This window comes from Nanorana parkeri, unplaced genomic scaffold (assembly GCF_000935625.1).
Source record: "Nanorana parkeri isolate BGI_ZX_2015 unplaced genomic scaffold, ASM93562v1 scaffold571, whole genome shotgun sequence".
Taxonomy (NCBI): domain Eukaryota; kingdom Metazoa; phylum Chordata; class Amphibia; order Anura; family Dicroglossidae; genus Nanorana; species Nanorana parkeri.
Window position 1 is genome coordinate 419,899 of NW_017306839.1, and position 22,171 is coordinate 442,069.

Below are 22,171 nucleotides of genomic sequence, written 5' to 3' on the forward strand. Positions count from 1 at the left end.
GTGTTTACTGTAGTTCACAGAAGTGAAATGGGCAGAGCTGATAACACTGTGGTATTTCAGTGCAGCTGAGGCAGTGTTGTCAGCGCACTACAGGAAGTTAGGAGCTCATGGATTTTTGACTGATTAACAGGTTTTTTTCTGTACTTGCAGCATTTTATTTACAGATAAAACAAGGGGAATGAACATATATTGGAGAGATTGTAAGCCCTCAGGGGCAGGGCCCTCCTTACCATCTTGTCTTGAATTGTATTGTGATTGTAATGTCAGGGCCACGAATATAATGAAGTGGCCCCATGGGATTGTGTCATCCCCTGCACCCACTTAATTTAATAATTTAATCTAACAATAGTTTTAATCACAGTAAGGTACAGCTTTCTGGAATTTTCCGTGGGCTGTTTCTGGTTTCCCGTTTTGTCTGTTTCAGGTAACCCTTAATAGTGTCACTTCAATTCTGCCTGGAGATGGCTGTCGCTAGAAAGATCTCAGGAATAAGGTGGTCGTGATTAGTTACCTAAGTTGGGGAGGGAAAAGTAAACAACCAATCAGCTGTGGGACTCACCTTTAAATGTTTACAGTCAGAAGCTCTGCTCTGCAGTGATCGTCTTCAACACAACTTGCCCCGCCCTCCCTCCCTTGTCGCGGCTATCCTTTTTTGGGGGTATTGTCGCCCACATATATGGGTGGACAGTGTTTAAGGTTATATTGGACTCGTGTGATGAGTATGGCTCGAGTCTGGGTGACTGAGCTACTTTATGTTAAAAGTTATAACTGGTTTTAAAAGTTAATTTGTTTATACAGTATATTAGTGTTGTTGAATTTAAATAAAGAATTTATATTTTGTTTTCAACCCCAATAAAGGGCCACAGCCAATATTTTCCACTCATACCGTTTGTATAGTCTACATTTATTCTCTTATATATTTCATGTATTTATAGGTTGTGGGTGCTGTGGGGTCTACAATCCCATGTCTTCCTTATATTGTAAAGTGCTGCGCTATATAAATCCGGTATAATAATAATAATAATGTAACTATTTATTTTTGTGCCCTGCTATACTGTACAGTGTAAAAGATTTTTGAGAATGTAGAATTTTTAATTAAAAAATGTAATATTTTTAAAGCTGAACTCCATCCTTTGTCTTGAACACGTGTACCAGCTCCTCTTCTGGACTGAAATTGCTTACTTTGATTTTACTGCACACTGTGAGCATCTCAAAATTATCTTTAGCAACTCAGATACAGCCCGTAAAGTTAATATATCAAATATTTTCACAATAAAAGATAACAGATACAGCCCGTGTCATTTCCTGACAGAGACATCCAGCATCATATAGACTTTTCCTCCACTGCCACGCCTCTCCCACCCCAGAACGCAAGGAGACTTTGTGTATGCGATCCCTTGCGTTCCCAGGTACGGGACAGTGCGGTGAGCTGGTGGAAACAAGCCTAAAAAGATGGTACGTAATAAAGACAGATAATAATGGCTTTTTAAAACCTGTGTTTTTTGGACTCTTTCAACAGTAGATGTCAAAGTTTTGATTTATTGGTTTGAGCTTGGTACAGTGGCGGAACTATTGCCATAGCGTGCCAGGCGCTATGGGGCCCAGGGCACAGGGGGGTCCAGCCAGGACGAGGAACAAAAGTGTCCCCCTGATGCCGTGCAGGCCGCCTGGGTCGCTATGGCATCGCAGGCTGCTGGCTGTCACTGGCGGCTGTGAGGAGGAACGTGCCGCTGTCCAGATCATTGACAACCTTGCTGGCTGGGAGGTGACAAAGCTCTTTTGCTTAAAGGAGAACTATGAGGTGAGTGTTCCTCACTCACCTCATAGTTCTAGCCGACCTGTGACAATGAGAGTGTCACAGGTGGGCGCAGTAGATCGGGAAGTGAGCGAACACATAACGGCGTTCGCTCCCCTCTCGAGCCTGTCACGGCTCTCTGCCGTGACAGGGAAGGGGCTGGATTCCCCGCTCCGATCCACCAGCGCTGACTGGCGGATCGGACGGGGGAGGGGGCGGGTACAGCTGGCTCTGCCTCTAGATAGGCAGAGCCAGCTGTCACTCACGCAGCTGGGCGGATCTCGACATCGATGTCGGGATGCGCTCCGGCTGCGGCGTCTCAGTATACCGCGAGCTGTACACTGAGCTTAGGGTAACGGGAGGACGCTAGTTTGTGTCCTCCCGTTACCCTAAGGAGAACTATGGGGAAAAGCCCTGACCCCATAGTTCTCCTTTAACTGCAGTACAAAAAGTGGGGTCAATGACCTGGATGTTGGTCAGGGTTGTGTAAATTTCAGGATTAGTTGGACAAAATGTCATACCCTGTTACATCTAAGACATATCCTATATACAAATGTATTTAGCTGTTTTCTCTGCGTTTAGCTTTAATACTTACCTATACATTCAGGTGGTGCTGGCTCCCATCTACTATCCAAATTACAGACGATAGTGTCCGATCCTTCCATTTGAAAACCTCTATTACATTCAAATCTCACCATCGAATGTAATCTGTACGGACCAATAAATCCTGAAAGCTTTCGTGAGTGCGGGACAACGGGGGACTCACAGTTAACTTCTATAAAGAAAAACAAGGTGGATGAACACCGAAAACAATTTCATAATGCATATTCATACAGTATATGTATTTATCATAACTGGAGCACGCAGAATCTGGAGCAGTTGCCCATGGTAACCAATCAATCAGCATCTCTCTTCAGTTTGTTCTGGTTAGATTTGAAAATGAGAGAGAGAGAAGCTGATTGGCTGCAGTGCAAATTTGCTCCAGTTTTGATATATTCCCTCCATTGTGTACAGTGCACAGTTTAACCACTTGCTGACCAGGGTGTGTTAAACCCCCTTCCTGTCCAGGCCATTTTTCAGTATTTAGCGCTGCGGTAATGTGACTGAAATTAATTTTATACCATTTTGTGGGGACACATAGAGCTTTCTTTTGGTGGTATTTAATCACCACTGGGGGTTTTATTTTTTTACTAGATAATGAAAAAAGTACCACATTTAAAAAAAAAAAAAACTGTTTTCCCTACGTTATTATTATTATTACATAGTATTTATATAGCGCCAACAGTTTGCGCAGCGCTTTACAATTGTTATAAAACATTTATTATTACCTACATTTTTGGTAAAACATAAAAGACGGGGTCATGTTGGGTAAAACGACACCAAAACAAGTCAAGCTTTAAAATTGTGCGCGCCCGCGAAATCACAAAAAAATACCATACCCAAAATTGGCCATAGGTGACGCTTTAAAAGCTTTTACCGCTCTTCAGTTTAGTGTTATCAGTGATTGATGGCCCTAGAATTATTGCTCTCACTGCGACGTTCACAGTGATATGTAACATGTGCGGCACAATCGTCATTTTTACACGTAGGCGCACGCGACGCATGTTCGTGTGTGTATGTGGGGGCGGGGGGCTTTAAAAAAAATGTTTTATATGGGACTTACATTTTTTTTTTCACCTAACTTTATTGCTATCACATAGAAAGCCCCTATGTGATAGCCAATTTACACAGACAGAACCTTTTTATGAAGACATCAGGGGTCTCTAAGACCCCTAATGTCACCTAAAACGCCCAAAGAAGCTGATAAAGCAGAGATCTGCTTCACCAGCTTCTCTCCAGCTACAGAAGCCGGAGATTGCGGCTGAATGCAGGAGTGATGTAATATACATTTACTTTCTGCATTCAGAGACCGGCGGGGAGCTCAGAGGGAGATGTCACTCTGATCTCCGGTGACAGAGCCGCCGTGCGGGTCCCAGGCCCGCGTCAGGCACAGCGGAGCTCATGATCGGCGGAGGGGGCTGCACACCCACATGCGTAATACAAGCGCCGCCGGACCACTTGTATGTAAAAAGCAATTGCTGGCTGTCTACAATTTAAACAGTTTTCCCTCTCGTACGCGCCACCCAACGGCGCGAATAAGCGGGACGTCTAAATACGCCTACTCACATTCAAGAAGCTCTCGGCTGGCCGTTTAATTATAACAGCTGGCTAGGAGGTGGTTAAAGGAGTACTAAAGTCCCAGCATATCTTACCCTGTTATAACATCGGCATTGTAATAAGGATAATACTAGAGTTGTTTTTGATAATGCAATCGAGGCTTAGTTGATGGGGCCTTCCGTTTGTCCATTAACAATTTCCTGGATTCTCAGTGTGTTTTGCATCTTTCCCTGCTGCTTGATGTGATAGAATCTCAATTTCTCAAGACTACATATCCCATCATGCATTTCTTCCAGCAAGCAATGACAATGTTACATTGTTCAGATGTTGAGTTGTAGTTCAGATGGCAGGCTCAGTTAGATTGGTGACACAAGAAGTGCTGATGCCGAGGGCTGAGTAAAATTGTTTCAGTGCATTGAGGAAGTGCATCCTATGGGCATCTTCAATAAGTAAGTTTACAAACTTCTAGATGGATCTGGTTATTAGGAGTGGGATAGAACTTCAATTATATAGAAGTTATATGGGATAGAAATGCAATATATAAATACATATGTATTAGTTTTTGATCATAGATACATTTTAGGGCCCATTCACACCGGATCCATTGATGCCAACAGGAGGGCAATGAAAAATGAATGGATGTGAATGGGGTTAGTTTACACCTCTTGAATTGCAATAGCCAATAGCAGGCTGGCTATTGCTCCGCCCACTGCCTTCTGTCAAACAGCAGAGGAGCAAACCTCAAAGAGAACTTTCTCCCTCAGGTCTGCTTCTCTACAGACTGACAGAAGGTAGTGGGAGGCAGCCATTCTGCTACTGACTATTTTAATTTGCAATAGCAGTTAGCAGGCTTACTATTGCTCCACCCCCTGCCTGATGTCAATCCACATAGGAGCAGACCTGAGGGAGAAAGTTCTTTCAGTTCTGCTCCAGTGCTGATTGACAAAAGGCAGTGGGCGGAGCCAGCCATGCTATTGGCAATTGCAATTTAAAATAGCTAATAGCAAACAGGGCCGGATTTACTCTCCCTGCTGCCGCAATGCGCCCCCCGCATCAATGGAGAATGGCATCCAGATGGCAGGGGCGGCAGGTTTAGTTTTAATTTATATATTGTTTCTTTTTTTTTTAACATTTATTATATTATTATTTTTTAAATTTTAATTTATGCAATAATTTTTTCATCAATTTTTTTTCACTTAACTTTATCGCTATCACACAGGAGATAACAATCCCCTGTGTGATAGCATTTGGAGGTGACAGGTTCTCTTTATTGACCCTGTCACCTCCAATACAGGAGTTCTAGCACAGCAATGTGCTGGAACTCCCGTGACAGGTGAGAGGGGAAGACTGCTCTCCCATCTAATTGTTTACACGGAGCGGCAGGGTTCATTTTAACCCTGCCGCTCTGCTCCCCGCTCTCCATCCTGAAGTGGCCAGCGAGGAGTGATACTCAGCGGCGGGGGAAGACGGAGCTGGAAGGAGGAAGTACGGAGGACGTAGATAGCGAGTAGAGAGGTGGGGGCGGCGGGGGGAGGATGGACAGGCTGCAGACTTATTACAAGTGATCTCGGCGACATCGCCAAGATCACTTGTAAACAAGCAAGCGGCTTGCCCGTTCTACATTTAGTTCTGCTTGTGCAAAGCAGGGCTAAGTGTAGAAAACAAATTACCGCCCGGAAACTGCATGTCCCAGGCGCCGGGGGATTCTACACCGCTGCTGCCCCTCTGTTCCCTGCTGCCCTGAGGCCGGCCCTTGGTGACTTTGTGGGGAATCCGGCCCTGATAGCAGAATGGCAGGACATGAGAGAGAAATTTCTCTCTCAGGTCCTCTCCTCTGTGATTGACATCAGGCAGTGGGCGGTTGCATAAGCCAGCCTGCTATTGACTATTTCAATTTTAAATAGCAGGCTTTGTTTATTTCTGCCCACTGCCCAATTTTTTCTTTTTTTTCATATGTTGGCCAATGCTGGAATGACTTTGTGGAACTTTTTTTTTAACATTTTTAAAAATAAAATAAAAGAATTGTCAAAAACGTGTGTTTTTTGTTCAAATAAAGGATTTGTTTCTAAGGTGTGGTGTGTTTATTTACATTTTATTAAATACCCCTTACTCATTCACAAGGGGGGCATCTGGGTACCCCCTTTTATAAACGGGATAAAATAAACATTTACAGGGTTATTCACAAAAGGGTGAAGAGTTTGGAGAAGACAGGAGAAGTGAACAATCTAGGACAAAATAGCTGATTTGGAAAAATTCTCCAATTCAGCTCACTTTCCAGTTCAGCTATGTTGTCCTAGATAGTTCACTTCTCCTGCCTTCTCCAAACTCTTCACCCTTTTGTGAATAACCCTGTTAATGTCACTTTTCTGCTACAGATTCTCGTTCGTAATGATCATTTAACTCATCCGAAATTAACGAAAATTCTGAATCACCCGAAGCCCACCTATACAGCGCGGCTGAGGATCACTCCAATTTCCATTCTCCATGCAGAATATAGAGCTGTCATACTCCATCACCATGTTAGGGTTACTGCATTCATATCTTACAGCATCTGCAAAATAGTACTCTTCTTTCACAGGGTAAAATGTCCCATTAGGAATGGTCTCAGGTGGGGGGCACATTGCAGCTGAAAGTCAAAAATACATGTTCACTTGGTAAATGTCAAACAATTATTTCCTATGCTCCTCAGTTCCATTTGGAGGCTGTAATGCAGAAATACATCACAATACATTGGACCTGAAAATAAAATATATTAAGAACGTTCATTTTTGCCATTGTTCACACAAAACGAATATACACAGATATTCGCAGGGTGAAAGGCCCTGCAATTTTTTTTTATAAATAGACCCAAAGTGTTGGGTATTTTTATTGCTGAAACAGCATAATTATTATTATTATTATTATACAGGATTTATATAGCGCCAACAGTTACAAAGCAAACACTGATGCACAAAGCAAAATTAAGCCTGCAGAAAAAATGTAACATTTTATACAAATGAGAAACAGCTGCAGAAACGTTTGCTGTGGTGCCTTGACAGTGCCGTAGCACCAAAGTACAGCTATAGAGTTAGTACAATATAGTAATGCTGGCAGGCCTACAGTGGTGGTAGGAGATGGTTATGGGGTCAAGCCAGCAATGGTAAAAGAAGCTGTTAATGGTGACAGGAAGTGGTATTTGTGGCAGGCCTAGAGTAGTGGCAAGAGATATTTATGCTGTATGGTATATAAAGGTTGTTGGGGCCAGATTCAATCCAAAAATGTAATCACTAAAATCAGCTTCAGGGGCCCGGTATAGTCAGGCTCTTTTTTTATTCATAAAACCCACCACTGCACTAATTGTGTGTCCTGGAAGCCCACTGGCTACCGTGCAGCCCAGCAGCTTAATTGCATACTGGGCAAGTTCAGTTATCTTGTTACCCAAAAGTCAAGAGGGTTGTCCATACTGATCTTGCCTTGACCCCATATACCGTATTTGCTGGCGTATAAGACGACTCTGCGTATAAGACAACCCCCTACATTTTGTGTTAAAGGAGAACTATGGGGTTAAGGCTTTTCCCCATAGTTCTCCTTAGGGTAACGGGAGGACACAAACTAGCGTCCTCTCGTCACCCTAGGCTCAGTATACCGCGAGCTGTAGCTTGCGGTATACTGAGACGCCGCGAGCTGCTGCTCGCGGTATATGGAGACGCCGCAGCTGAAGCGGAGCCCGACAATTGTGCCGGGATCCGCCCAGCTGCGTGACTGACAGCTGCCTCTACCTATCTAGAGGCAGAGCCAGCTGTACCCGCCCCCTCCCCTGTCCGTTCCGCCAGTCAGCGCTGGTGGATCGGAGCGGGGAGGGGGGAATCCAGCCCCTCCCCTGTCACGGCAGAGAGCCATGACAGGATCGAGAGGTGAGCGAACGCCGGTATGTGTTCGCTCACCTCCCGATCTACTGAGCCGACCTGTGACAGTCTCATTGTCACAGGTCGGCTAGAACTATGAGGTGAGTGAAAAGCACTCACCTCATAGTTCTCCTATAAAATATAGGTTTTGGGCTATACTCGTCTTATAATAATGTTTAAATGCACCCACTAACATCCATGGCGGTATTCCCGAGTGTGGCTCGGGGTTAATTTTCAGTACCATAAGCGGGACCCCGAGCCACACTCGGGATTACATTCTCTTACCTTGTCCACGATCCCCGCTGTGTCCTCCGTCTTCTGCTGAGTCAATCACGGCAGGCTTTGTATTAATGAATTCAGGCTTTGTATTCATTAATACAAAGCCTGCCGTGATTGGTTCAGCGCGGTATACTGTATGTAGCCCAAGCTACATACTGTATCCTTCCGTATGTACCCGACGTATAAGACAACACCAATTTTCGGGGGATGTTTTAAGGTCTCAAAACCCGTCTTATACTCCGGCAAATATGGTAATTAGAGATCATATAGTTCAGGTGCTGCCTATAAATGCTGTCAGTAGACAGCACTGGGCACTGGATACTAAATAAGAACTTGAAAGCCACCACCACTGCTCCTCTGTTCACCGAGAGGATGGTTAATGCTATCCCAGATAGCAAGAAATTGTGCTGCAAGTTTGAAAATGACTTGCTAAACTCTTGCAGACTTGCCAAGCTTCACAATTTTGTTGCACAATTACAGCAAGTCTGCATTGCAAGTCTCCAGACCAGCGGGCTTGCAGAGCTCTTGCTAAGACCTGCAGGACTCTTGCTGTAGACTTGCCAAGCAAATTTGCTACAAATTCAAAAAGTGTCAACTAGAACTTGTCCTGCAAGTGTTCTGCAAGTCTACAACTTGCCAGGAATATGTGCAGCAAGTTAACAAAATTACAATTTAACCCCGACACAAGTTGTGGCAAGTTATCCTTGCTATCTGGGATGTTGGGCATAAAAAGGGATACTGCCAGTATCTGAAAAAACGTTAGGAAGTTCCTCTGCAGCATATCCTCCAGAGGTTTCATTTTGGGATTCCTCTATGATGGCAAGGTGAGGTCTGGCATTTTCACCACTGAAGTGGTGAAGAAAACCTGGATACTATGAGCCTGTCCTCATGCCATACTCGCTCAAATTCTCACTGATGGCCTGCTGATGCAAATGCAACCACTGCAGCATGGCTAAGGTAGAGCAAGGTCCAGCAGGTGGGCATAGCACATATCAGGTGGTGTTCAGGCAGGTTTGTCAGGGTCTTACCTTGCCTTGTCCAGTTGCTTGTAGCATGGCTGAAATGTTTGTAACACCGAGGTTGCTCTTTGGCACCCTCTTATGTCCAAACCCGCACACATCATCACTCTGCTGCACTGGCTAGACTCCTGGCTAATTCTTGTGCCACAGTGATGATGTAGGCAACAGGTGACTGTATAACCTTCACCTTGTGCATTCAGTCTTCACTCTTGTGTTCGTTCTGATCAACCAAGTGTGCTGCTGTTTGTTCATATTTTCCGTGTATGATCCTGGCTCTGGCCGACTGATCTTCTGGTTCCTGACTCTGGCTTTGTTTCCATTCATCCTGCTCTCTGTGCTCCTTGACATGGCTTGGCTGACTCCCTGCTTTGGCATCTGACCCCTGGCTCGGCACTGACTACGTCCTGGACTTTCTCAATTGTTTTTTGCCATTTATGTTTATTGTTGTTTTCAAAAAAACTTTTATATTTTAAACCTGCACTTTAAGTTTCAGTCTGGTTTCTTGGTTCCCTAACAAGGTTGAGTTGCAGCTGAATTTTAGCCATGCAAACACTGGCTGGGTATGACCACCTAAAGTGGCTACACTTGGCCTGTCTTGGAAGATCATATAAACCAGTGTGCCTAACTAGGACCTGCTGCACCACCTGGTTGAGAATGTGTGCCATGCAAGCCACGTGCATTAACTTTTGTACTGCTGTCACACAGGACTTTTCCTGGTGCAAAATGGTGTGGGGGTAGCGCTACAATGGCATAAAGTTAGCCACCTGCCCCTGCAGAGCTGACAGAATTTATGCCACAGTGTTGCTACTCCAAACACTGCACACTCTTCTCACCCTCAACACTGTCCTCTCATAGTTCTCCTTAGGCCCCATTCACACTGCGCGATTCGCACGATTTGCATTTTGCATTTGCATTTTGCACGATACCGTGCGATTTGTCGCGCGATATCGCGCAAATGCTTGCATTGAGCAAGCGAGAATCGCGGCAAAATCCGCTCCCAAAAGGGTCCTGCTGTAGCGACACGCGACCCGCGACAGCAGGACACTTTGCCCCATTGAGATGCATTGAAGAGCGATATCGCGCGGTAAATAGCCACGATATCGCGGGAATTACCGCGCGATAAATCGCTCAATGTGAACGGGGCCTAAATAAAATCAGACCACTGATTTACATTCCCTTAATGGCTTTTCTTTCTTTATCGTGCCACTGTTTGTAAAGTTCCCCAGTTCTTGTTCTCAGCTTAATACTTTTCTCCACTTATACCTTTTCTGCAAATATGTATTTTCCTCTTCTGTTTGTGGACATCCCATTTTATATTGGGTCCTAAGATTCTTGTGAGCTCGCTTTTTTATCAACAAAAGTGACATTAAAGGATATTTTTCCCCCTCCCCCAATGTTAGTGTAGGGACTTACCTTAAATGAGGTTTCTTAATCCGATCTTCCTCTTCTTTCCTGATGTTTTCATCTGTCCCTCCAGCGGTGCGGCGGCTCTCCGATTCAGCGCTGACTCCTCAGTCTTTGCAGGCACTTCTGATCCAGCAGTGTCTGCATGTGGGTGCACGCGTCCATAGACTTACCTTGCGTCTCTCCTCGTCTCCCGGCCTGCGCATGCACCCGCCCTAAGATGCTTTGCGGCCGCCCAAGCAGTTTCGGATTCTCGGGCGGTAGCGCGCGACGAAAACAGGGTAAGTGTAAACTGCTGTTAAAGCGTTTTGTTTTTAAAAAACATTTTTTGCCTATATCTACTGCTTGCTAGCAGTAGATATAGGCAAAACAAATGGATACCAGGACTCTACCTTCACCTGGCAAACTTATTTTGCTAAATAAAAGTCTCCATCAAGGTTTTTTTTTGACTGAATTTTGACTGCACAAAGTCTGAAAGCATCTGGAATAACTTTTTACTGAAGTGCATTGGGAACAACAATGGGTCATATACATGCATTCTGAGCTTGATGAATGCACAAGAGCTTTAGAAATCAGGTTAAGGGTGCCATTTTGCATAATCAGTTTATTGCATTTTTTTAGATAGTAATTAATGTAATCAATGATTGCAATGTGTGATAATTACTAAAACAATGCATATAGATTTTAATTTTCTAATGATTGGTAGCCAGAGACCAGGTCATCTCGACTGCCTAGGTTGGGAGCTCAGGAACAAGTGATTTAATATTTGGCTTTTGATTTGGTATTGCTGACATGCACCCAATCAATTATTTACAGGGCAAATTTTATTTATAGGGTAAGGAGGATTTAAAGCCTTTTTAATAGTTTTGTAGATATGGAAGAAAAATATCAGCTAAATCTCAATCTTTTCAAAATATATTTGTTACTTAAACTTAGGGGCAGCCTTAAAGTGTGCTGTATGTATAGCCAGGGATTTTTTTTTGCTGTCTGTGTGCCACTGGGGACATTTACATTTACTTTTCCATTCTAGACACACCACAGAAAGTTAGAGGAAATGTCCCCTGTTCTATGTGAAACAGGTGTCCCCATTAGAAGATGTCCCCGTCCCCACTTCTTGTTCTGAGGACAATTTTACATTTTGGATTTTTCCCTCACTTTCTTCCTCAGAGAGTCTTCCTCATTCTATCCAAAACAAAAAAAAAGGCTTAAAAAGGAGAACTATGGGGTTAAGGCTTTTCCCTATAGTTCTCCTTAGGGTAACGGGAGGACACAAACTAGCGTCCTCCCGTCACATTAAGCTCAGTATACCGCGAGCTACAGCTCTGCTGGTCCTATTATCTTACACAATCGGTTTGTTGATTAAAAGCAATAAACTCTTTACGAAAGAGCTCTTGGGGAGTGTAGTTCTAGGGGGCGTGGCTATGCCTGTAGCAACTGAGCTCCCAGCATCTGCCCTTGGAAGCAGTATACAAGCCTGGTGAAGAATGATGTTACAGGGAGCAATTAAAGTTGTTTCTCACTAGGTAAAGTTAATTAATAACGCTATCACATGCTCTTGGGGGGAGGATGAGTTTGGGGGTAAATTTTGGTTTGGTAATGCTGACATGTTCCATATTCATTTACGTGAAGTATGAACTTTAAAGACAGTACAGTTTGTCCACTTTAAAGAACTCCACAATGTGCTTTTTGGCGTTCTGTAATCAGATTTGGAGCAACTACATGACTGTGTTTTTATTTAATTATTTACCTTCACATTCAGGAACACTGTTACTCCATGTTCCGTCTGCTTGACACTCTCTGTAACACCTTTTTGAAGTCATATAGTACCTTAAAAGATAAATACATAATCAAAGGTATATAATTGTGTCACCATATTGCTTAAAGTGATATTCTGAGATGCTAAAGGGGAGAACATGCTAATTAAACAGCAGCCGATAATATCAGCAATGTTATTCTGCCATTTTTCACTGGTTACTTTCTGGTGATGGTCTTTCTACCAGATTATAAAGCTTGAAATGTCAAGATGTAAAAACATGCTAAAAATAGTGGAAAAAATTATGAAGGTTGGAAAAATCAGGTCTGTTCTCAGCCCTGCATGACGGAACCAAAGAAAAGAGCAACATTTCTGTAAAAGGTGAAAACAAGTGAAAGGTAATATCACTTGTTAAAATACAAAGAGTCTATATACACTGTGTACTCTATCTATCTATCTATCTATCTATCTATCTATCTATCTATCTATCTATCTATCTATCTATCTGCTGTTTTGAACTCTGCATTGCTTTCACCTGAACTTTCATTACTGACTACTAAATGCTGCATTACATATCCCTTACCCCTCCACTCTGCGTTACTTACTACTGACCTCTTAACTCTGCATTACAAACTCCTGACCCCTGCACTTATTGTTACATACTTCAGACTTCTGAACCCTGCACTACATTTTCTTGACCCCAGCACTCAGCATTACTTACTCCTGGCCCCTGCAATGTACGCTTCTTACTCCTGACCCGGCACTTTGCATGACTTACTCCTAACACCTGCCCTCTGCATTTCTTACCCCAAGCCCTTCACTCTGTTACTTCTAATAATTTATTGCATATATAATAATAATTAGGGCTGCAGAAATTAATGATTAATCCCTCGATTAATCGTTATTTTTTTTGATCGATCAAAATTCTTTTGATCGGTACTCACCTCTCCGCTGGCTTCCGGGTCTTCCAAGAGTTCCGTTGGAGATCCGATGATGTCACGGACATCGACGTCACCGGACTCCTTCCCCAAGTGGCTCCATCGGCTAACGTAGGGAAGGGGGGAGGAGTCCGGTGACGTCACCGGACTCCTCCTTCCCTTCGTTAGCCGAGGAGTTCCGCCTGTGTGTAGGCCCAGTGAGGAAGCAGAGGGCCCGCAGCTCCTTCAAGCAAATCCCCCTCCCTCCCCCAACGCTCTGCCACCCGTAGCAGTAGACCCTCTGGCCGCCGAGATGAAGCAGCTGCTGCAGGAGTCAGGTAAGGCTGGGTGAAGGCTAGATGGGGAAGGGTGGGTTTAAACTGGTGGGGGGCGCGAGGGGGGGTTTAAACTGGTGGTGTTCTAATTTACATTATAATGTATTGCTTAGACTTGTAGTCCTGTATAGCTGGTGGTGTTCTGCATTGATGTATAATGATTATACATCAACTACGCAGGACTGCAAGTCCCAGCAATACATTATATTAAGTAGGGATGCACCTGTGCCAATACTGAACATTTTCACAAGCACTCGTACTTGTGAAAATGACCCAATACTAAACGCAGATACCGGCACTGGCGAAACTACCAGGGCTGCATCAGTCGCATTTGTGACCGGGCCCTGGTGTTCCGCCAGTTTGGGGGGCCCAGAGAGACCAGAACACTGACATTGATTTGCCATGTGTTCCAGAGATCACACTGTGGCCGGATGGTGTACCTGCGTTGCCATTGACTTTAATGCAACAACACGCCCCCTCCCGCCCCAGAATGCAGTGAGGCGGCCGGGATGCGATCCAGTGTGTTCCAGCACGAATCGGGGCGGAACCAACTGGAACTGGTGTGAACTAGCCCTGAAAGTCATAACAAACATAGAGGGGAATTTATCAAAACTGGAGCAGACAGAATCTGGAGCAGTTACCTATGGCAACCAATCAGCATCCACCTTTTATTTTTAAACCTTAACTGAACAAACTGAAGAGAGAAGCTGATTGCTTGTCATAGGCAACTGCTCCAGATACTTTTGCTTCAGTTTTGATAAATTCCCCTCATACTGTTTGAGTGTGTGTGTAGGCCAATGTAGTGGGATCTGTATGCACGTTATAATTAATCGAAATTAAATCGGAAAAAAAAATTTGATTAATCGAACACGAACATTTTAATCATTACCAGCCCTGATAATACTAATGCGCATAGTTTTCGGCTTGACATGTTTGGTGTCTATTTACCAGATGTGATCCTATCTATGATATTTTACCAAAAAATTGGGTATTATATTCTGTTCCTGTGAACTATATTTTATTTTAGTGTATTTTATCCTAAAAATACTGGTGTGATAAACATTTGTACAAATACCATGTGACAGAAATTTTTTTAGAATTTTTTATTCTACAGGACCTCTGCTTTCAGAAAATATATAATTGTTTGGGGGTTTTAAGCTGTTTTCTAGCCAAAAAATCAGATTGTATCATGTGTTTGCAAATATTAAGAAATTGATCTGGATGGCAAGTGGGTAATTTACCCATATTTTTTGCAGAGCAGGGATGCTCTCACAAATTGAAACAATAGTTATATACCTGTTAAAAAAACAAACAAATGTATATGCATAATAATCATAATACAAAATCATTGAAAAAAATAACCTCCGAGAGGAGCCGTGGCCTAACAACTTGAACTGCTGAAAGCTAACGCTCATGTAACTTTAAATATATACAGTATAACATTCAGGCTCACCCCGCATCACAGTAATATTTTACTCTAGAGGCAAACAAGAAGTTTTCTGCTTCAAAATATCCATTTTCCATATCACCGGGATATCCACATGCTCTTACTGTGAAATAGAAGACAGAATTTAAAGCCAGTCTATATTCCATATACTGATATTTTGCAATCTCAGAGAAAGGTCCTGGTAGTCTTTTCTATTGATAGCATGACATATTGGAAACAAGTATTTTTCACACAATACACTCCCCTCATCCCATTCCACAGATCCACTCTTTGCATATCCACATTGTAAAGCTAACTAAGCACAGATATCAAAAATATAAATAAAATGTATTTAAAATTAGTGATGGGCCGAACACACCCGAGTTCGGTTTGAGTTCGACCTTTAGAACATGGAAAGAGTACGAACTCGAACTTCGAACTCAATGCAAGTCTGTGGGACCAGAACTCAGAAAATCAAATGTCCCCTTTTTGAAGGTTTATATGCAAGTTATTGGACATAAGCAGAGTATAGGGATTCGGGCACTGCCCCGGGGGACATGTATCAATAAAAAAAAGCAGGGCTGGAAAGGGGAGGGGACGAGCGAGTGCCCCCCCCCCCCATACCAGGCTACATGCCCTTGGCACTGGGAGGGTGCTTTTCCAGGGTTGCCCTCCCCCTTGTGAATGAGTAAGGGGTACTTGTACCCCTTCCCATTCACCAAAGGGTTAAATAAAATTGTAAAAAAAGAGGCCAGACATTTGAAAAAATCCTTTAATTGAAAGAAAAAAAACCAAAACAAAGGATTTTTTACAAATCCTTTAATATTAATAAATAAAAATGTAAAAAATGGATCCACCGATGTAATCCAGGGTCAATCACGACGTCCAGCGTTGTCCACGACGACGACTCGGCGAAATTGAAAAAAGAAAAGAAATAGAAATAATTTTTTAAAATCCGACGCCTGCCAACCCATCCGCTCGCGACGAACTCCCGCCGCAGAATGGCATTCTGACAGATTTCGGCAAAATATAAACAATTGGGCGGAGCTAGCGGTGACATCTACACTAGCTCCACCCAACTGTTTACATTTGTCCGGCACCTGACACGACTTAGCTGTAAACCATGATTGGGCATCATGGCTCTTCAGTGCACTGTGCCGTGACTGGGCAAAGTCTTGCAGCTGACCTGTGATCAGGTGCATTGTTTTAGCCAATCAGGGCTTCACAAGGCACTGTGCCATGCCTTGTGGGGCGCTCGGCAGGCGAGCACACGAACTACCAATGTTTGAGTCGAACTCTTGCTCGACTCGAACATCGAGACCATCCCTATTTAAGATGTCACTTTGTCTAATGAACATATACCTGCAGCAGTTCCCTGGCCAGTACTCCCCATCCAATACCCACATCCATTGCCATTCGCATAAAGCATAGTTTTCTGTCCACCTTATATTGCTATTTTCTGCCCCACTAGCCAATTGAAATATGTGGAAGGCAGGAAGGGGGTGGGCAAGCCATGACACTATGAGGAAGCACAGGTGCTTTGCCTACTACAACAGAGTGTATTCAAGGAAAGCGGGGATAGGGCGGTTTAAACCTGCCGCTATGTGTAGGAACCCTAGAAACACATTGAGGGGAATTTATCAAAACTGGAGCAGACAAAATCTGGAGAAGTTGCCTATAGTAACCAATCAGCTTCTGTCTCCAGTTTGTTCCGTTAAGATTTGAAAATGAAAGAGAGATGCTGATTGGTTCCCATGCACAGCTGCTCCAGATTTTGTCTGCTCCAGTTTTGATAAATTCCCCTCATTATACATCTTAACGTTTTTTTTTTCTATTTCAAGCGACAGAGTCACTTTAAATTTGTATATGAACTGATATTTAAAGGGTAACTTCACTTTAAAAAAGTGTAAAAAATGTATATAGCATATGTAATTGCTGCATAAACCATTGTGTAATTGTATGTTATTATAATGTAGCTTTCCATTTAAATCTGCAGCCGCTTTAATTTAGAAAATTAAAGCGGTTGCAGTGTAAAAAAAAAAATTCAATATGACCAGCTGGAAGCATTCTGTACCCAGAAATGTCACTTCCTGCTTGTGTGATTGGCTGACTGATCTTCCCAGAAGTCTACACTAAGATACAAGTAAAAACTTGGGCATCCCTTGCAATAAGAATGTCATTTTTGATGAGTTACTCCCTACAACCCCATTCACACTTGCGATATTGCAAATTGCGCATTTGTTGCGCAATTGTCATTTGTGCAATATTGCACGTTTTTCCACGCGATATCACAGAAATTTTCGTATTTGGCTGAGCACAATTGCGCGACATCCGTGTAAAAAAATGGGTCCTGCACAAGCGACGTGCAACAGCCACAAGCTACAGGCGACATGGAGCTGTAAATGGGAACAGCTCCATTGACATGCATTGGACTCAGTGTGAACGGGGCCTAAGGGTCAATTAATACAAAAGGGATGCCAACACTGCACCTTTCCTCATTACAACACACAAGGTTTACCAGCTGATTATAATGAACAAAGAGCCTCCTATTCAGCAATCAGTTTGGAAAGGACATGGGGAAGCAAACAGCTATTTCTTCAGAACCGAAACAGGTATAGGAATCTGGAACAAACTTTATACACATCCTTACAATGTACATTACAGGAGGAGATCAGAAGTGCTATTTTTTAAAAAAATTTGAAAATAATATTTTATGCAAAAACATGGCAAGTGTTTATAATAACACAGAGTGCAGGTAAGAAAAGACAACCAGAAGTGAGGAGAGAGAGAGAGAGAGAGAGAGAGAGAGAGAGAGAGAGAAGAGAGACAGAAGAGAGACAGCAGCGAGAGATGAGAGACAGCAGCAAGAGAGAGAAGAGAGACAGCAGAGAGAGAAGAGAGACAGCAGAGAGAGAAGAGAGACAGCAGAGAGAGAATAGAGACAGAAGAGAGACAGCAGAGAGAGAAGAGAGACAGCAGAAAGAGACAGCAGAGAGAGACAGCAGAGATAGACAGCAGAGAGAGAAGAGAGACAGAAGAAAGACAGCAGAGAGAGACGAGAGACAGCAGAGAGAGAGACAGCAGAGAGAGACAGCAGAGAGAGAAGAGAGACAGAAGAGAGACAGCAGAGAGATAAGAGAAACAGCAGAGAGAGAAGAGACAACCAAGAGAGAGGACCGGTTCACACTACAAAGTCTGAACCAACCCTCTGAAGGACCGGTGTAAGCTAAAGAACTCAGGTAGGAAAGTAACTATTATGTATTAAAGCTGAATTCCAGACAGATATAAATGGTACAATTAAATGCAGCTCTGTGATCAGTAATGCAGTGTAAGTACCTGAATTGATCAGACTCTTGCATTTTACCATATAGCAAAGCTCAGAAAGGGGGAGGGAGAAGCAGCACAAGGAAGCAATCAGGTATACTGCAGTGTAAGGAGCATGCTGTTAGGGAAAAGAGCAGAGTTGCAGAGTGATGAGCTCATCAGTGTGCTGCTTCTCCTTTCACTGCCCAGTCACAAGATGGAGGCATGGAGGAGACCTGTAAGTGAAAGTAAAACTGCAGCAGAGAAAGAACAGGACCCCTCCTGGGCATGGTAATAATGTGTAACAGAGCCATGTTCATCTCAGGACTGGAATTACATGAATATGAATCATTTTGCAGATAAAACAATGTCTGTATATTTAGCTGTTTGCCTGGAGTTCGGCTTTAGCCAGCCTGGCAGTACATAATATAATTGTAATGTATTGTGAACAGCTTTTTAAAACCAAAACAAAGTGCAATATAAATGTTTGCTTACGTCGGCAGAATTCATCATTGGAGGACCACTCAGAGTTGTCCAAGCAAGTAATATAGTTTTTAGCTCCTGGAACTCGTATAAACCCAGGCCGGCAATCGTACTTCACCGTGAGCCCTACAGCAAAGGCCATTTTATCTGCAAACTCTGCTTTCGGCGATCCATAGGGGATGTCTAGAGGGAGTCCACAATCACCTGTCAATAAAACAGCTCAAATCATTATTTTTGTATGAGGAATTTAAAAGCCTTACCCTTGCTGTGGATTACCCTCGCATTGCAAGGGTCAACTGCTCTTTTGTCTAGAGCAAGCTAATGAAGATATGGAGGGATGTGGCTTGCCAATGGTGGAGTAGGACGCTCAGAGATTCTGCTCTCCTGAGGTTTGAGGCTATTGGCCCACTTTACTTTCAGCTGTTTCACTTGCTATCATGGGGAACTACCCAGATAGCAAGGATAACTTGCTACAAACTTGTGACAGGGTTAAATTGTAATTTTGTTAACTTGCTGCACACATTCCTGGCAAGTTGTAGACTTGCAGAACACTTGCAGCACAAGTTCTAGTTGACACTTTTTGAATTTGTAGCAAATTTGCTTGGCAAGTCTACAGCAAGAGTCCTGCAGGTCTTAGCAACAGCTCTGCAAGCCCGCTGGTCTGGAGACTTGCAATGCAGACTTGCTGTAATTGTGCAACAAAATTGTGAAGCTTGGCAAGTCTGCAAGAGTTTAGCAAGTCAATTTCAAACTTGCAGCACAATTTCTTGCTATCTGGGTAGAAGCATCCTAGGACAGGGCAGTCACTGGGAGGTGGTAGATTGTTACCGGATATCCGGACCGGAGTTCTCAAACAGCCCCACTGTATGGCTGAATCCAACATGGCACCTCCCTGTTGTCTTGTGCTTCTAGAGCACTCTCCCCTCCGCAGAGTGCATCCCCGCCAGTTTTTCCAGACTCACCTTAAGGGAGACTCGTTGCACCATGGATGGCTCTTTCCCCACTTCTCAGAAGACAGATCCAGATTTAGATTTTTGTTCTTATCTGCACTCCTTGCCTACCAAACCTGACATGGGGGGGGGTATGTCTCCAAAATTATAGAATCTTGCAGAGCCAAACAGGACATTTTGCATATCGGTACTAGAGTGGACACAAGAGAAGGATAAAGACGATATTGTTGCCAGGCTCGGTTCTCACCAAACAGATATACTCACCTGATCCTCAGGCCTGCACCAGTCAGTGCTCACCTCTCTTTCTCTCTGCTCTGCCTGTGGAATGTCCCTCAGCGTCCTCATGCTTGATACAAGCATAAGGCGTGATGATGTCAGCAGTCTTTAGGCCTGGTTCACACCTAGAAGTTTTTGATCAGTTCGAAAAGCGCTTTTAAATGCCCAACACAAAAAATCCCATGATTTTCAATGGCCCCGGTTCACACCTGAGCAAATAAACGCCAGCAGAAAAACGCAAAAACGCCCGAAAAGGTACAGGAGCTTCTTTGGACAGAAAAAAGCGCCATAGACTTCATTGGAAATTCCCTAAAATGCGCGACAGAAGCATGTTGCACATTTTCGTTTGCACATTTTACGCGTTTATAAGCGCGTTCTTCCATTGCCCACAATGGTTTATGAGCTGCAATTCAAAATGTGCATTTTCATGTACGCGCATTAAAATGTGCATACAATTGTGCACAATGCGCATAGATGCGCAAATAACCGCGTGCTTCTAACACACGTACAAACAGGCAAAACGGTGCCATCTGGGTGTGAACCAGGCCTTAGCAAATTTTACAATAAGTGACTCTAGGTGGAGCATACAGTATAAGCAAAGCAGCTAAGTACATTCAGTTCTATGGAAGATGTTCCAGGTGACGATTGACATGGAACATATGTTTCGAGAGCTTGCTGTCTGATGAACATCCATATGGTTTTCAATATTCATTATTGTAGTTTGTTCGGATTCTGAGCATTGAGAGTATATTTGGTTTGTGCTCAGAGTAGTTTCAGTGAAAAGGGAACTTTTAAGGGGAGGGATTTGTTCTTTTATTATTATATATAATAATCATGTGATAACCATAGGTCTATGATAACTAGGCAACGCCAGTGTGTATTTTGGTAGTTTCACTTTGCTCATTTGTTCATTTGATATAACGGGATTTAGGTTTCTTGTTTTCATAATTGCCATACATCCCGGTCACACACTTGTTTAGGTTCACTGTATTGACAGGCCCACCATATTTTTAATTCTGTGTGGTCTTGGGGATTTGCATACATCTTCAGGAAATTTCCACAAGGCAAGGTAGGCTCATTCCTTCAGGTGCCACTCTGTCATGACAGCTAATTGCTCCATGAGCACTTTGCTGCAGGTTGTATCTGTATTGTGTTTTCTAGAGGGGACCCAACGGCATACCTTCTACCACCGGATGAATGTCCCTTCCTCTCTATGCCGGTGTCCATCACCACGCATGTCCTTAATAACGTCACCTACACATGTAATGACACAACACGCATGCGTGATGACGTCTCGGCGGCCGCTCCGGGGGACATCCTGCCTAGAGACACCTCTGTCTTTCTGTAAACTAATCCTATCACCCCTTATGTAATGGAGATAAAAAATCCTATGAAATGGAGATGTTTGAAGTCCAGCCTGAGTGACAACCATGACTCCCTCCATAGATAGATTAGAGGAGTGTGCATAGCCACCCAGGGACAGGAAGTGTATTACTGGCAGGATCACCAGGTGAAAATAAAGGGGGGAGGCCTGAAAGAAGAAAAGTAATGTGGTCACCACATCTAAGGACTGGTAAGCTGCAATATAGGATTTTTGTTGAACCCTTTGAAAACTTATTTCACTGTTTTTCAACTTGACAGGTCTAAATATCATTTCTGAAACTACCTAAAGTTATAGATAAAAAGCCATGAAGTAGAAATTCGTAAATCTGAGTCACCTCATGACTACTCTACATATTGACCACACAATTTAATTAGGAACAGGCCAGAATGTTCTTGTCATTTGCTTGCAACAGCTCATTAGTCATATCTGGATGGCATCATTATTCATCCTTCAAAGTCTGTTATTACTCACAGTGAACAGCGGTGATGAAAGAGTAAAGTAGAATTATCCACATTACGGATGGAACACACTTTCTGTCCATGTTCTAAAGCTCCAGGTGAACCCAAATCTATAAAAAATAAAGGCAGAATTTGTAATTATTTTAAAATAAAAATCGAGATGTTTAAAGCATATTTAAACCCCCCCAAAAAATGTAATGTATTGCAACTTACCAGTCTTGAGATGTGGTAGCTGCAGTAGTTTTCTTTTGTTTTCTTTCATTTAACCTGGTGATCCAGCCAGTAGCACACTTCCTATCCCCCCCCCCCCCCCCACCCCACCCCCCCCCCCCCCTCCCTACAATAACT

The 22,171-nt window shown here is 43.3% G+C and overlaps 1 protein-coding gene across 1 annotated transcript in view; it reads right to left on the reverse strand.

Annotated features, from left to right (window-relative positions):
• LOC108791741 (complement receptor type 1-like) overlaps positions 1–22,171 on the reverse strand; it is a 39,482-nt gene that overhangs the window by 13,544 nt on the left and 3,767 nt on the right. Inside the window, exons 2-7 of the mRNA XM_018562302.1 lie at positions 21,837–21,933; positions 18,768–18,959; positions 14,997–15,093; positions 12,286–12,365; positions 6,396–6,578; positions 2,391–2,570 (exon numbers count right to left, since the gene is read on the reverse strand). Of these exons, the coding sequence (XP_018417804.1) occupies positions 2,391–2,570; positions 6,396–6,578; positions 12,286–12,365; positions 14,997–15,093; positions 18,768–18,959; positions 21,837–21,906 (802 nt within the window). The 5' untranslated portion in view covers positions 21,907–21,933. The remainder of the gene's footprint in view (positions 1–2,390; positions 2,571–6,395; positions 6,579–12,285; positions 12,366–14,996; positions 15,094–18,767; positions 18,960–21,836; positions 21,934–22,171) is intronic.